Consider the following 16,921-nt stretch of genomic DNA (forward strand, 5'->3'; position numbering starts at 1 on the left):
CATTCTAATTATTGTTTTCTATTGCACATTTTTATCTTGCAATTTAAACTCTCATTATATTTAAATATTTTCCTGGTTACTTTCATGTGATAGTTTGACAAACTATTGTATCGTTTTTTTCAAGTAACTCAAAATACATTATGTGTTTTATATTACAATTGTACTATAATCGTAACACATTTGTATTGCAATTTCAAAGAACGAGAGCTTTAGAAAATGTGGTCATTTTACCCATGAATATAGTTCGGCTCTTTATTTTCTTACTTTACATCTTTTAGCCTGGATTACAACTTTTTTAATCACATGCATTCTATATAACACTTGTTGAGTTTATATCAACACATTGCTTATTTTGATGCTATTTGCAATATAATACGTTTGTAATTTTTCTCACTCAGCTTTAAGGAGATACATAAGTTCAAAAAGTGAAGGAATGGAAAAGATATTCCATGGAAACTTACAAATAAGTAAGCATCAAGTATAAATAAATTATTGCTAAAATTGTAATTGAAAAAAAGAGGAGGTAGTTATCATAAGGTCATAGTCATAGTTGGAAGTGACGACAACATAAACTTTAGCTATCTTAAATTACATACCTCTTCTTTTCTCAATCACAACTTTAAAAGTAATTTATTTAGAAAATTAAACATTCTTAAAACCTAACTTTGTTTTTAACAGTAAAATAAAAAGCATGAATAAAAATGTTTTGGCATATATTTTGTCTATTGACCGACCAGTCCTTAGCCCTCTCTGTGCCACTTTCCATGACTGAGGTTGGAATGGAGTCCTCTTTTTCCAGAATACTTTTTACCTAGGGGTGGTGATGTGACGCTGTTATCTGAATTAATCCTGATGTTGATATCTGAAATAATGCTGATGCTCATATCTGAATTAATTATGAAAGGATGAATAAAAAATATAATAGGAGAATAATTAATTGAATTACAGTATGATTAAATATAAGCATCCAATAAGTTGATGCTTACAAAAGTTCTAGTCATATGTGAAATATGTATATTTTAATGTAGGGAGCTTAAATATGGACATAAAATAGCATATACAGTATGATCCTAAATTTATAATATGTCCATCTCTGCTTCATGAAGTTAAGGGTGATTTTTTTTTTTTTTACGTTTTGGGATAACTTTCTTATTGAAAAAATACAACTGCAGCAAACAAAAAGTACACGAACCTTACAATTCCCCGAGGCATCACATAGACTAAATTTGTTTTAAACGCACCAGCATCTGTTCTAAGCTAAAGGTGTAACTATAAAGGAATTCTCTAGTGGTGCGTTGCGGCAAGTGTCACATTGAGCCAAGAATATCAATTTTTATTTAATTAATAAGAAAACAGGAAGGCAAGCAGGATAATCAATAATTGGAGTTTTAGAGAATAGTTTAAAAATATGAAATTGTGCTTACCAAACCTGATATAGCTTTCTATTTATACAGGCAAGAATGACAAGACCTACAAACCATATTTCTGTATTATTACGAGGCAAGTATAGCAAGCTATCCTAAAAAAAAAAATTATTGGAGCTCATGGAAAGTAACAAAAGATAAGTATCAAATTCTGAAAGATAGAGAACAGCAGACATACCATAAGGACATGTATTAAGTGAGAATGTGAGACAAACAAAAAGCAAGAAAACAGTGAGTCAGAGACACACAAAAATGAATCAGACTATCAGCAGCAGTTTCAGCTTCTAGTCAAACAGCTGACTGCATGTAAACACAGTCTGGAAGGGACTGCAGGGTACACAGTGGATTTTTTTCTGTCTTTCTAGTTAAAATCAGCTGTAACATTAGCAACAGTATTTCTTTAAGCATAAAGACCAATAGATGCATTTTACATTCACACTGAGCAAAATGCTATGGAGTATGTACTAGAATAGAGTCCATAAAATAAACTGGAATAAATGTGTAATTTATCTGTTTATATCTTCATATGTTATGTGTTTAAAAATATTTGTTTTTATTTCTTATTCGTTAAATTTTATCTAATACGGGTAAGAGAAATAGGCTTTAATTTATATATCAGAATATAAATCATAGAGATTTTATATATGTGTGTATATATATTTTTGTTTTGCTTGGGTTTTTATTTATTTATTTTTTTACAAGCTTAAGCTCTGAATTCAGAGAAATCTAGGTTGGAATGATGATCTTGCCTCTTGCTACTTTTAACAGTGTTAGCCTTGGGCTAGCAATGTAAGTATGATTTTCCAAATTATAAAACGATGATGATAGTAATAGAAATCTTTTCACATTGTTTGAGTGGGGGAGAAGTTAAATATGATGAATACGAAATAGTACAGTGTCAAGTACAGGGGAATCAATAAATGCTAAATATTAGATTTATTGAGCTTTCATAACATTAAAATCCTCATAAAATCTCCGTGAATTGTGTTATTATTCCTCATTTACAGTTTAGGAAAGAAAGAATGAGAAAAGTAAGTTTATTTTCACCATCTGACAGGCTTTTGACTTCCCAGAGGCCACAATTGTTTAAAAAAAAGAATGAGGGTGAAATAAAAATGCATTTTCTCATTTTCAAGGAGATTTAGAGAATAGATCCTTGTACAAATAACGCTATCAGTGAATTGATAGGAACTACCAGATAACATTTAGAGAGCTTTCTTTCTTTTTTATATTTACACCAATTATATAGCATACATTGGTGATGTAAAGAAAATATAAAAAGTCTTTGTATTTTTACTTTTATATACATCAATTTAGCTGACTTGAAAGTCTAAAAAGCATCTTCCTTTTTCTCTTACGGCCTGTAATCTGATTGGATGTGTGCAGATGAAGGGAGATACGCACACCTTCACACCCACCCACTAGTGCAGGCAAGCACACAGGCACACACAGTGTCATGTGTCATGTGGTGTGGTTTCTGTCTTGACTTAGTGCTATGTCATTAACAAAGGACATCCAACTTTTAATGAACTGGCAATGATGATGAAATAACACTATCAGGTGTGTCTACCATACTGTGTATTTTTGAAACAGATGAATACTAAAAGAGTTTAGCAGTGTAAAAGGAAGAAGAAGAAGAAGTTAAAAATGCTCAGTAAATGAATTTAAAGCAAAAAAATATATAGAACCTAACCTATAATCAATCTAGTGACTTTCTCTTTGCATAGATGTGTAGTTTGAAACAACTCAGGTATTTTTAACTGTTTTGCCTGGAAACAGTTCAAATGTGTACTAAAAGATCTTATATTCATGCAGCTGTTTCATACATATTTTCTCATGAGATATTCAGAAGAGTATGGAGAGGTGGAACACATTCTGTTTATTATTACCATCTTCCAGTTTAAGCACAAACAAGTGGCATGGATTGCTCAAACAGCTGGTGAGCAACAAGTCTAACACTGAAATTCAAATCTTACCTCCTGGTCCATCATTTCCCCCCCTACATTATATGATTTCCTACTAAAAGTGGAAAGATAATATATATCAGATTTGTATTTAAAATGGGAAAAATCAAAGCAAAAGAATATGGAAGACTGATGAAAATATAAAAATTTAATGTTGATAATCTGCTTCCTGTAAATCAGGAAGGCAAATACACAGTATCAACTACTAGAAAGAGTAACAGAATCACAGAATCATAGCTCAAAAATAAGCAAGTGTGCAAAGAGTCTTTAATTCTTGCAGGTTATCTGCTTAGAATATTTTGAATTATAAGTTAATAAAACAGTTTACTACAGTTAAAGAAAAATATTCATACATTGATAAAAATTTAGGACTAAATGACATATGTAATATTTGGTATTTTGAATTTGTTGGTTGAATTAGAGTTGATCTATGCTTAAAAGGAGTTTTTGATATGACAGCCAAAATACTTCATGTGTTTAGATATCTTATTTCCCAAAAAGAAATTCTGGGAACCATTTAAATAACAGTCAGGATGCCAGATAATTTTCATATCTACTTTATCAACTAGCCTAAAAATAAGTAACTTCATTTGTATGGACAGAAATGTAAATATCCCAGTTAGTGACATGAAAGATTCTATTTTTAAGATATTTAGATCTTATAAACCCATTCACATTATCTAAAATTAATGTGTTTTGCTATCATATGAATATAGATTTGTAAGTATCTTTGCATATTACTGTATATTAAAATTGGGTACATACCAATGAAAGACACATTACATGGTATGCATTCACTTTACTAAAAGTTATGCCCATAAAGAATGAAGCCTGGAGATAAGTATTTAGAAAACAAAATACCTTTAAGCTCTCTAAAGAGGTCACAATTCAATTTATATTCAGTTTTTTGAGAGATAATATTAACATACTAGTATCAGGAAGTCAGAAATACCAAGCTGATTTGTTCATGGGATGATATATTTCCAAATGAATAATAATTAGATGGTGAATATGATTTTATTATAATTGCATCATAAATGTTAAACATCCTTTTTAAAATAAACTACTTTTACCCATAAAATATTTTCCCTTCATTTTTCCATTCAAAATACACTAACCTTGTCCTAAAGTTTGTAGGATGAGGATGTCCATCATATAAGGATAAGTAGTCGTATTCTTCTTCTAGAGCAAATGACTGAAAAACAATTTGTATTCTATTTCGTTCTTCTGCTATTATTACCCACGTACAGTTTGCACCATTTGGATATCCATATGGAAAACCAGGGCTCTCTATAGTGCCATTAAGTCCTTTTAAAGTTCCACCACATGTATAAATAAATCCTGCAATAAAAGAGAAATAAACAGACATTAATATTATATAAAACAAGAAGAATCCAGGTGACGTATTTTGAAAAGGCCTTTTATTTTTCCAAGAATCATGTTAAAATAATTTTGTAAATGACAGTTTCAGAACTAGGTAAATTATCAAAATTGTTTTTTAAAAGGCAAAACATAGGTAGCACAATGCTAGAAGTCTTCTCATATCATACATCTTGTGGTTAGTAACTATAAACTGGTTGATGAAATAAAATCCTTTACACTTCTGATTCATTATCCATTACGTGATCCAATAGACAGACACAATCCTAGAACACCATATCTTCCCTAATGTAGTTTCCCACCTAATTGTATACATGTAAAAACCACATTAAATTTAATGATTTTAGTATGCATTTTGGGTCTTAAAAAATTAACTGCAGTTTTTATTGGTAAAGCATGCTAACTTTTTTGTGTATCCGTGTCTCTGTCATGTAGCCTATGTGCTTTAGGAAAATCTGTCCTGATCTGATTCTAGCAGAGGGATAAATGACTCAGACCTAAAACAAAATCTGTGTAATTGCTGTGTCTTCACACCGAGTGGTTGGTCCAGGATGGACACAATCCTAAAATAAGCACATCAGAGTGAAACCTCAGGTTGGGGAGAAAATATATTGAAAAATTGAATCCTGGAACACTGACAGCAGCCATCGTAAGAACTTCCATCTTAATTCTACGGCAGGCCTAAATTATTGAGAGCTTGTCTCTTGGAGAGCCTTCGAAAACTTACCATGTTTCTTGAGGGCTTTATTTATGAATATATAATATTCTGTAGTCATCTTGGGTAATGCAAAACCCTAAAATTTATACACTGGACAGAGAAGATGGTCCTCAGATGTATCCAGACTAGTCTATATGCAATTAAACCTTAGATCTAGAAGTCTGATGAGAATTCTTCCCCCAGATGCCATTTCCACATCTGTGGGTCGTACATGAACCTTAAGCGCCAGGAAGCTGTAAGTCAGAGATACTGAGCTAAGTTAGGGGGGAGAACTCCATACTACTCAAATTACCTGTATTTGGAACTGGATGTGGAAATGCAGAAAATTTGGGGCTCCTTTCACTGAGACAGAATGAGTATATGTTATATAGTTATGGATATTTTTGAAAAGTGTGAGGAACCACGCATGGAAAATGGGAAGCCAGAGTTGTAGATTGTGGCAAACAGAGGCTGATTTGGGATGTTGTGCAGTCGTTCCACACTCTTCACAAGAGCACCTTGCTTTTGCTAGGGAAGTCACTTCTCTGTCAAACAGCTGTGTGTTCTGGAGTAGATGACTTGTCTGACTCTAGTGGTGAGGAAAGTGGCACAGGGCTGAGCTAATCAGTACAACTCTATCTGCCTAGCCATATTTACTTCAGGAGTCTACTGATTATCTCCATAAATGGCAAAATCCTCAGCCAGGGTATTCAGTATGTGATATGAAGCCCGGTTCTTGTGATTCTTTTGGCCTTTTAAAAACTTACCAGGAGCTGGGTAAGTTAGAAGTTCTACAAAAATAATATTTGCATGGATACATATACTTTTGCTCATTCACCAAAAGTCAAATAGGGCATTTTATGATTTTCAAAAACAAAAAGAAGGAAGGTCCCTTTGAAATTGCTTCTTGCAGAGCAATTACTTTGAAGCCTTAGGTTAATTAGCTATCATCCATTTCTATTAGTTTTCTGCCTGAACAGCTTCCAATTTGAACTTCATAACTAAATGCAAGCGTGAATCCCTTCAGCTACAATCTGATCTGTGGGCTGTTTTATATATCCTCAAGCCCCGTAACCCTGATGCTTTTAGAAAAAGGACATATGTCCTAAAAACACATGCTCAGCTTTGTCCACTAATTCTTCAATGGCCTGCTGATTCATGCATTTCAATGCTTTTCTTTTCCTTTTTTCCCCCAGGCAAATTAGAAATTACGCCTATTTTTAAGCTTTCTTGTCTGTGTTCTTCATTTTATTTTCACTTTTGTTTATATTTGTTTGATTAAACATCACATTATTCATAATAATAGAGCACATTTTTCCAACAGATTTATAATCTTCAACAAAAAAAAAATCAGAAGTAAATAGAGCTTATGAAAGTAAAACAAAATCTCCCCACATTTACTTATGCTTAACAAGATTAGTTGTTCTTATCAGCTTAGTGTTCACTTTTCCAGGCCATTTTTAGGCACATGCAGATATATGCATATTTCTATGCATGTATATTTTTTACAAATACAGTCAGTCATATTACGCATATTTTTCTGAATCTTTTTGTTTATTTTTGTACAATATCACTATATTCTGAATCCACATGTATAATTGTACTACATTCTTTTTCAATGACTACATAGCTATGTGGCACTTGTTATGACTGTTCTCCAATTTATTTAACATATCTCCTATCAATGGCTTCATTTTTTGTAGTTTAAAAAATGTGAAGAGAAACTTTAGATGTACACCCTTGTGAGCTTGTGTGAAATATCCTTCAGATGGAATTGCAAAAATTGGAGTCCTGAATTTTAAATTCAGATAGCTACAGCCAAACCATCCTCAATAAATGTAAAAATTTCTGCTGCTATCACCAGGTTTTGAAGTTTCCCATCTCCAACCCCGATTTTGGCAACACTAGACTTTTTGCAAGGCAAATTTTGCAAGGCAAAATATGTTACATTAATATCTTATTTTGCATTTCTCTGATTACTCTTGGGATAAAATATTTTGTTGTGTGCTTCTCACTCATTCATAATTCTTTTATGAATTGCTTCTCCTTATCCTTCACATATTTTTTTAATGGATATTTGACCTTTTCTCCCTTCTCTTTTAGGACATAATTGCTTAGGTTTCTGGTTATTCATTGATAAGCCATATTTGCCTTTCGTATATACATTTCTAAATGAAATAGATTTGCTTATTCTTTCCTTTTTTTTTTTTTGAGGAAGATTAGCCCTGAGCTAACATCTGCTGCCTATCCTCCTCTTTTTGCTGAGGAAGACTGGCCCTGAGCTAACATTCATTCCCATCTTCCTCTACTTTATATGCCGGATGCCTGCCTGCCACAGCATGGCTTTTGCCAAGCCGTGCCATGTCTGCACACCGGATCCGAACTGGTGAATCCCGGGCCGCCAAGAAGGGGAACGTGGGCACTTAACCGCTGCGCCACCAGGCCGGCCCCTGTTTTGCTTATTCTTTATAGCTCATTGTTCTCATAAATTCACAACTCCTTATTGCTCTTTATAGTACATGTGAAACATCGTCTCCTTTCCACTCATCTCCTTTGATAATCTTTCTACCGTTTTTGTTCACCTATTCATCACAAATGTCATGCCTTAGGGATAAAACAATAAAAAGGACATTATCCTAGTCTGTCTTCATGGAACTGACAAACTACAACATGAGACAGTAGGGAAGTATAGATTATTATTAGTATAGACTATGGTAACTGCTGTGATTGGGATAAGCACACCTTGCTGAGAGAATACACAAAGGCAAAACTTAATCTAGACAATTCGGTGTGTGTTTATGGAAAGCTCATCTCAAAAACTGGTGTTGTGAGGCTGGCCTGGTGGCATGGTAGTTAAGTTAGCTTGCTCTACTTTGGTGGGCCAGGGTTCACAGGTTTGGATCCTGGGCGCAGACCTAGCACCACTCTTCAAGCCATGCTATGGTGGTGTGCCACATAAAATAGACGAGGATTAGCACAGATGTTAGCTCAGTGACAATCTTCCTCAAGCAAAAAGAGGAAGATTGACAAAAGATGTAAGCTCAAGGCCAGTATTCCTCACAAAAAAAAATAAATTTGGCATTGCAACTTTCCATAGATTCAGTCTTTGAATGTATGAATGCCTTACATTGTATTTTTCACATCTTAATTTTTAGTGTCCACTTAAAATTAAACAGTTAATTTATACTTGATAAATAAAAATTTATGTAATTTGGGTCGTATTGTCAACAAGAATTTGGTGAATAATATAGATTATTAAATGTTTTTCTCTTTTTTTCTTTCCGCTCATATTTTACCTTTCCTACACAGTACACAGCAATGCAATGACTATTTGTACAGCATTTTTTATGATTTTAAATTTCTTTTGTTTTCTTCTGTGCTAACCGTGTTCCATGATAGACAAGCATTCACACTCTGTTTACTTTTTACCTTTTTTCACTCCTGTGTTTATCGACTGCTATTGGGCTTTTGTGCCCAATTATATTGACATGACTCTTTTTTTTTCACCATCAAGAGTTCACATTTTTATTGACACACAGTACTTGTATGATAAAGACTTGTGAAGAACTTAGCAGCAATTAGCCTTTTTTTATTGTGGTAAACAACACATAATACGAAGTCTATCCTCTTACCAATTTTCGAGTGTACTATATTATTAACTATTTTCACTTTGTTGTGCAGCAGATCTCTAGAAATTCTTCATCTTGTATGAATGAAATGCTATACCTATTGAACAATAACTTCTAATTTCCCCATCTCCCTTGCCCTGACAACCACCATTCTTTCTGCTTCTATGAATTTAACTACTTTAGGTAACTCTTACAAGTAGAATCATGTAGTATTTGCCCTTCTGTGACTCACTTACTTCCCTTAGCATAATATCCTTAAGTTTCATCCATGTTGTAGTGTATGTCAGGATTTCCTTCTTTTTTAAAACTGATTTTCATTGTATATACATACCTCATTTTCTTTATCCATTCACCCTTTGATGGACATCAGACTGTTTACACTTCTTGGTTATCATGAATAATGTTGCAATGAACATGGGAGTGCAAGTATCTGACATCCTGACTTCAATTCTTTTGGATAAATACCAATAAGTGAGATTTCCAGATTATATAGCAGTTCTATTTTTAATCTTTTGAAGAACTTCCACACTGTTTTCCATAGAGGTTGCACCATTTTACATTCTGACAACAGGGCACAATGGTTCCAATTTCTCCACATAACTTGCCGCACTTATTTTCTGTTTTTCTGATAATGACTGTTCTAACAGGTATGAGGCAATATTTAATTGTGGTTTGAATTTGCATTTTCCTGATGATTAGTGATATTCCACATCTTTTTATATACCTGTTGGCCATTAGTATGTCTTTTGTGGAGAAATGTATATCCAAGTCCTTTGCCCATTTTTTAATTAATTGTTTTTTTGTTATGGAATTGCAGGAGTTCTTTGTATATTTTGGATATTAATCCTTTATCAGACAGATTGTTTGCAAATATTTTCTCGCATTCTGTGGGTTGCCTTTTTACTCTGTTTCCTTGCTGCTTTTATTCTTTTTCTTGGTTCTTAAGGTAGGAACTTAGATTCTTAATTTGGGACTTTTTTACTCTTCTAATGCATGCATTTAGTACTATGCAACGTCTGTCTTAGTACTGCTTTAGCTGGATCCCACACCTGTTGATACATTGTATCTTCATTTTCATTCAGTTTAATGTATTTTTATTTCCTTTGAATTTCCCTTTTTAACCCATGGTTATTATAGAAGTGAGTTGTTTAGTTTCCAAATGTTTGGAGATTTTCCTGTTAATCTTCTGTTATTGATTTCTAGTTTGATTTCATTCTGATCAGAGAACACACTCTAGATGATTTCAATTCAAAATTAAGTTTTATTGCCTAGGATCTGGTCTAACTTAGTATACGATCCCTGGATACTTGAAAAGAATGTGTATTCCAATGTTATGAATAGAGTAGTCTGTAAGTATTGATTGCCTCTTGTTGGTCAGTGGTGTTACTGAGTTCTTCTGCATTCTTGCTGACTTTCACCTATAGGCAAGGTGTCCTTTTCCCTTGGTTGCTTGTAAGATTGTTTTTTTGTTTTTAGTTTTCAGTTTAATTATGATTTGCATGGCATGTTTTTCTTTGAGTTTGTCCGGTTTGGAGTTTACTCAACTCTTTCAATCTGTAGGTTTGTGTATCTCGCCAAATTTAGGAAGTTTTCGGTCATTATTTCCTTGAGTATTTCTTTAGCCCTACTCTCTTTCTCTTCTCATTTCATGACTCCAATGACATAAATATTAAATCCTTTATTTTAGTCCTACAGGTCCCTGATGCACTGTCCATTTTTAAATGTTTTATTCTACTTTCTCCGTGTTGTTCAGATTAGGTAATTTCTTTTCTATCTTCAGTTCCTTCATTCTTTCATCTGTTCCCTCCATTCTACTATTGAGCCCATCCATTGAGCTTTTGATTTCAATTATTGTACTTTTTGTGTCTAACATTTCTATTTGATTCTTCTTTATATGTTCCATTAATCTTTGATGAGACTTTTGCATTCTTTGCTAACATTTAAAATTTTTAAAATTTGTTTCATGTGTGTTTGTATTTGTTGAGGGATTATTTTTTATCATGGCCCCTTTAAAATCTTTGTCAGATGATTCTAAAATTTCTGTAATCTGGTGTTGGCATTCATTTTTTGCCTTTTTCATTCAGTTTGAGCTCCTGTTGGTTTTTAGTATGATGAATGATTTTTTTTTCTTTTGGTGAGGAAGATTGGTATTGAGCTAAAATCTGTTTCCTATCTTCCTCTTTTTGCTTGGGGAAGAGTGTCCCTGAGCCAACATCCATTCTAATCTTCCTCTATTTTGTATGTGGGATGCCGCCACAGCAGGGCTTGATGAGTGATGTGTAGTTCCACACCTGGGAGCCAAACCTGTGAACCCTGGACTGCCAAAGTAGTGTGTGAACTTAACCACTATGCCACCAGGCTGGCCCTGATGAATGATTTTTTTTGTTGCAACTTGTATAATTTCATTTTATGTTGTGAGATTCTGGGTCCTATTTAAATATCCTGTTTAATTGGCTTTTTTCTGAGACTGCCTGAGCAGGGAAAGTGGTGGTGGGGGGGCACTGCCTCATTACTATCAGATGGTGAGAGAAGCCCAGGATCCCTAACTGGCCTCCCATAACAATCAAGGGAGCAGCATTGCTACAATGGGGTGATGGTGATAAAAAAATTTAATGTCAAAAACAAAGTTTGTTCAACAAATGGAGCTGAGAAAATTAGATAGCCACACCATACACAAAAATTGGACACCATGCCATACCATACACAAAAATTAACTCAAAATGGGTCATAGGCCTAAATGTAATAGCTAAAACTATAAAACACTTAGAAAAATACATAGAAGTAACACCTAATGGCCTTGGGTTAGGCAATGATCTTTTAGAGATGACACTGAAAGCATAAGTGACAAAGGAAAAAAATAGATAAATTGGATTTAGTCAAAATTAAAACTTTTTGCTGTAAATAACATCAAGAAAGCAAAAGAAGCCACAGAATAGGAGAATATTTGCACATCATATATCTGATAAGGCACTTGTATTCAGAATATATAAAGAAGTTTTACAACAACAACGGAGGCAAACAACAAAATGGAAAAATGAGCAAAGCATTTTTAAAACATTTCTCTAAAAGCAGATAACCATATGAAAAGATGCTCAGAATCACTAGTCATTAAAGAAATGAACAAAATCATTGGAAAACCAAAACCACATTGAGATACTACTAGATATCTACCAGATGGCTACAATTATTGTCAAGGATGTGGAGGAATTAAAAAGCTCATACATTGTGGTAGAAATGTAAAATGTGGCAGTCATTCCGTAAAGACTTTAGTAATTCCTCCATAGTTTATACAGAGAGCACCACGTGGCTCAATAATTCCATTCTTGGGTATTTACCTAAGAGAAGTGAAAACATGTGTCCATATAACACTTGTATGCAAATTTCCATAGCAGCATTATTTATGATATCCAAAAAGTAGAAAAAAGCCAAATGTTCATTAACTGATAAATAGGTAAACAAAATGTGGTATTTCCATGCAGTAGAATATTATTTAGCAATAAAGAAGAATGAAGTACTGATGCATGCAACAACATGGATGAACCTCAAGAACATTATGCTAAGTGAAATTAGCCAGTAATAAAAGTACACATATTCAATGGTTTCATTCAAATGAAATGTCCAGATTAGAAAAATCTATACTGACACAAAATGAGTAGTGTTTGCTTAGGGCTTGACAGGGATAAGTGGTTGGGTGGGATGGATTGTGACCACTAATAGGTACAAGGTTTCTCTTTGGACTAATGACAGTGATCTTAAATTAGATTGTAGTGATATTGCACAACTCTGAAAATACTAAAATCTATGAATTTGTACACTTTATATGAGTGAAATTTATAGTATATGAATTATATTTCAGTAAAGCTACTAAATATTCAAATTAAATGGTTTCTATGAGTTAAAGTGTGTGTTTTATTTCATTAAAGCATTCCTTTTTTTTGTTCAGTCTCACCTTCAAAAAATATTTTGAGGTGCTGATTTTCTCATAATTCTTTTCAGAAGAATGGCTTGGAGATGTCTTTGTTTATTAGAATTACTCTGTTATTCAGTATATACAAATCTTTAAAATTGCTAATATTTGGGTTTGTATTTATGCATGACTTAAATTAGAAACTGATCTACGTGGGTTGCATGTAACTTATGAATGATCATCACTAGTAAACCAAATGTGTATTTTCATCCTGTTTGAAAACATCTCCATAGACAAAAAGAAAGATATTCTCAAGTGAACTACAATTTTTATCATGACCAAGTGAAAATGGGAGAAAGAATAAATTAAATGATGCATCACTAACCACTATCACTATTTTGCAATTTTTCCAAAATCTTATTCTCAGCACCACCCGTTTCTCTCATTTTTTTTTTTTTTACTTCACTCTTTATTGAAAACTTTTAGGTCACAACTAAAATTTCTTTCCCTGTACCACGAAAACTTTCCTGTGTCATTCTCTATTCATATAGCTCTTCCTCTGATCTTGAAGTAGGGAATTTCTTCTTTCTAACTTAGACCTATTCATTATTTGTAGAATTTCCTTCAAGACAACAATCGCTATTTATGGACACATCATAAAATATGTAAAAGTAACTACAATAAAATACAAATATTCAATACTTGTTACTTAAATTGTTCATAAAACTTAACTATCAGAAATTTTCAAGGTAGCTGCTCATCTAGGTATTTTCTCCTATTCTTATTTAGTCAGAGAAATGAACTTTGGTGAAATATACTTGCAATATTTCTTGAATTTATGTTATATGTGGCGTTATATAACTAAAGTATTTTTGCTATCGTTACTTTTTTTTAAAGCAGTGAAGGACCTTGCTATGTGTTAGGCACCGTGCTGAGCTTCTTTCATACAAGCTGAATGCATGGTAATTGTTGTAGTTAGTATTTCTTTCTTTCCTTTTCTGACAAACTTTTCAATAGAGTCATGTGAACTTATTGCCTCCAATCTTTCATTTCTCATTCATGAGCCTCCCATTTCAATCTAGCTTTTATCTTTTCACACAGGCTTTGATGTTGTTGACCACTGACATTGTTGACATCTTGAAACTTCTAGAATATGTATAGTGTTCTTTTCTTAACTCTTTGGCTAATCGTGATTTTCACAACCTTCTATTCATTTACACATTTATTTAATCTATGACTAGAATGACATCATATGTAGGTCCTCATATCTCATTTGGATTCCTTCTGTCAACATGAACTTCTGTGGTGGATGCTGGGATGTCAGATCCCCATTCAGGTGTAAAGGACTATTCTCACAGCTGCCTGGAATGCTGCTGGAAGATAGCTCTCAGCTGTCAGCCCTCTTTGACAATTGCCTATGCTAAGAAAACTGGCTAGTCCAAGATCACACCATTGTCCAGGGCAGCCCACATCAAATGATTGATAAATGTGAGAATATAAAGGCCTGAGTCATTCATTCCAACACAGAACAGTCTAAAGTGATATTCCAGCTCCAATATTATCTATGGGATTGGCAGAGCCCTTTTCTGGGATGAAATAACAGCTCAACTTCTCCCTCTACCCAACACTCTTCCCTTCCATAGGTATCGATCTAAAGAACGACTAATAAACGTCATCTCCATTATAGAAAGTGCTTCCTGGGGGATGTACCTGTGGCATTTCCTCCTCCTCTGTCGCTTCTGTGCCCAATCCTTTCCATACATTGTCACCAAAGACAACCTCCTAGAACAGAGCTGACTCCATGGAAAAACCCAAATAAAGTCCTTGACTTACAATCCAAGTTATGTTTTTACTATTATCTCTCAAAATTGTCCCCCATAAATGGCACTGAAATCTGTGCTTTAGCCACATAATTTACTCTCCTTTTTTTGGATTAAATCTAGAACTATCTTGTCTCCACTTCTTTTAAACATATGGATTTCCTTAAATGAAACTTACTCTCCCTTCAGTTCTGCTAAGAAAAAATTTCAGGTCCTTCAGTTTCAAGCTCAATTCATTATAAACAGTGAAAAATCCCTCTAGGAAAATTTTTCTCCTATTTTTCTAAACTCTTCAATTATCTTATTTCTACATGTACTTTCTTTTATTGTTTTCTTTCGGGGGAGTATATGATATATGACATCTTCAAATAGATTGAAATTTATAAAGAAATTGGTTTCTAGATAAAGCAAAGAGAACAATAGAGGTAACGAACATCATCAAAAATGTATTGAACCATAATACATAATAAAAATACTTCTTATGTATTTTGTTTTAAATTATATAATTACCAACCATTGATACAGTTTTTGATTTCAGTCACATCTATGCAATATTATTGCACTTGAGACAAGGAAGTTTACAATAGTCATGAAAAACTCTTTTTAAAATTTGCACCTGATTTCATTTCTCTAAAAGATCATTGTATTTTTTATTATATATTCTCTAAAATAAGAATTTACTGAGAACTTCTTGTCTACATTCGTCTCTTTAAAGTTTAAAATGTAATTCTTAGTTTCATGGAAAATACTAGTTTTTCAACAAGCCACCGATTCTGAAGCCATGCATTCTTATTTCACAATCTAGCATGACTTCTGGGGAAATTACTTAATCTTATTATGTCTCAGCTTCCTTGTCTATAAAACAGGATAATACGAGGACCTATTTTAAAGATTTAACATGTTAACAACTGCAAAACTCATTGAACAGTATTTTAAACATAGTGAATGTTATATATGTTAGCTCCTCTTTCTCTTTTTCCTCTTCCTCTTATTTATTACTGTTATTGTTATTTTTAGCCATTAAATTATCCATTACATAACTTAACTATCGTGTTGTTTCGTTGAATTAGAGCCTACAAATTTAAATAAACATACTAGAGAATCCTATTACCAACTTGTCAGAGAATGAAAAATACCTATTGCCCAAATGTATCAAATATGCTAGCAGATGGATGTCATGAAATATAATTCCATGACTCTAGTTTAGGTTATCAATAAAAACATATCAAATTATTTTAGTCTTTTCAGAGTAGGAGGACACTTTAGATCTCAGACCATCACACAAATGTTAATGTTGAAGAGTCTGCCTCTCTTGAGGGGGAAAATGTAATCTGATAATGGTAGATTTCCCATGCAGACTTGTAAAGAATGTGTATTCTTCATTTATTGGGTGAATGCATGCCTGTTGTGTCAGATCTTTAAATCTTTATTACTCTTACCAATATTTTTTTCCTGTTTTCTTAATCTCTTACTGAGTAACTGCTAAAAATCTCTATGATGAGCATTTGTCCCTTCCTTCTACTTCAGTTTTTGTTTTATATATTTGGACACTAAATTATTAGGTTAATACAGTTAAAATTTTTTTTTATTATATAGTCCTGGTGAATTTGCTTGTCTACCATTATGAAATGAACTTCTTTAGATCCATCAATGGCCGTGCCATAAAGTCTACTCTATCTGACATTAGTATAGATACACTGTTATTTATAAGTTACTCTCTATACTTATGATTATTATAATATTATAGTCAAAGTGGATTTCATGTAAGCAGTGTTTAGTTTTCTTAGCTCATGTGACAGTTTTTACTTTTAAATTGGAGTACTTAATCTATTTAAACTTACTATAATTATATATATGTATATTTGCTTTCTCTTTATTCCATCTGTTATTTATTCCTTTTGCTTCCCCTTGTTGCTTTCTTTTGTATTAATCGAGTGTGTATTTTTATTGTGTTTATTCTCTCTATTAGTTTGTTAGTTCACATTCTCTTAATGGTAACCCTAGAGAATAAAATGTGCATCCTTGCTTATTAGGGTCGGTTACAAATTAGTACTCATCACTTCCTAAACACAGCAAGGACATTGGAGCATTATAACCCCA

At 33.1% G+C, this 16,921-nt stretch overlaps 1 protein-coding gene across 7 annotated transcripts in view; it reads right to left on the reverse strand.

The window, feature by feature from the left end:
- CSMD3 (CUB and Sushi multiple domains 3) overlaps window positions 1-16,921 on the reverse strand; it is a 1,186,048-nt gene that overhangs the window by 1,045,579 nt on the left and 123,548 nt on the right. For all 7 annotated transcript variants that reach the window (XM_070221725.1, XM_001915960.5, XM_070221729.1 and 4 more), the window contains exon 2: window positions 4,507-4,729. In XM_070221725.1, coding sequence (XP_070077826.1) covers window positions 4,507-4,729 — 223 coding nt within the window. The remainder of the gene's footprint in view (window positions 1-4,506; window positions 4,730-16,921) is intronic.

The sequence above is a fragment of the Equus caballus genome, chromosome 9 (assembly GCF_041296265.1).
Source record: "Equus caballus isolate H_3958 breed thoroughbred chromosome 9, TB-T2T, whole genome shotgun sequence".
In the NCBI taxonomy this organism is placed as follows: domain Eukaryota; kingdom Metazoa; phylum Chordata; class Mammalia; order Perissodactyla; family Equidae; genus Equus; species Equus caballus.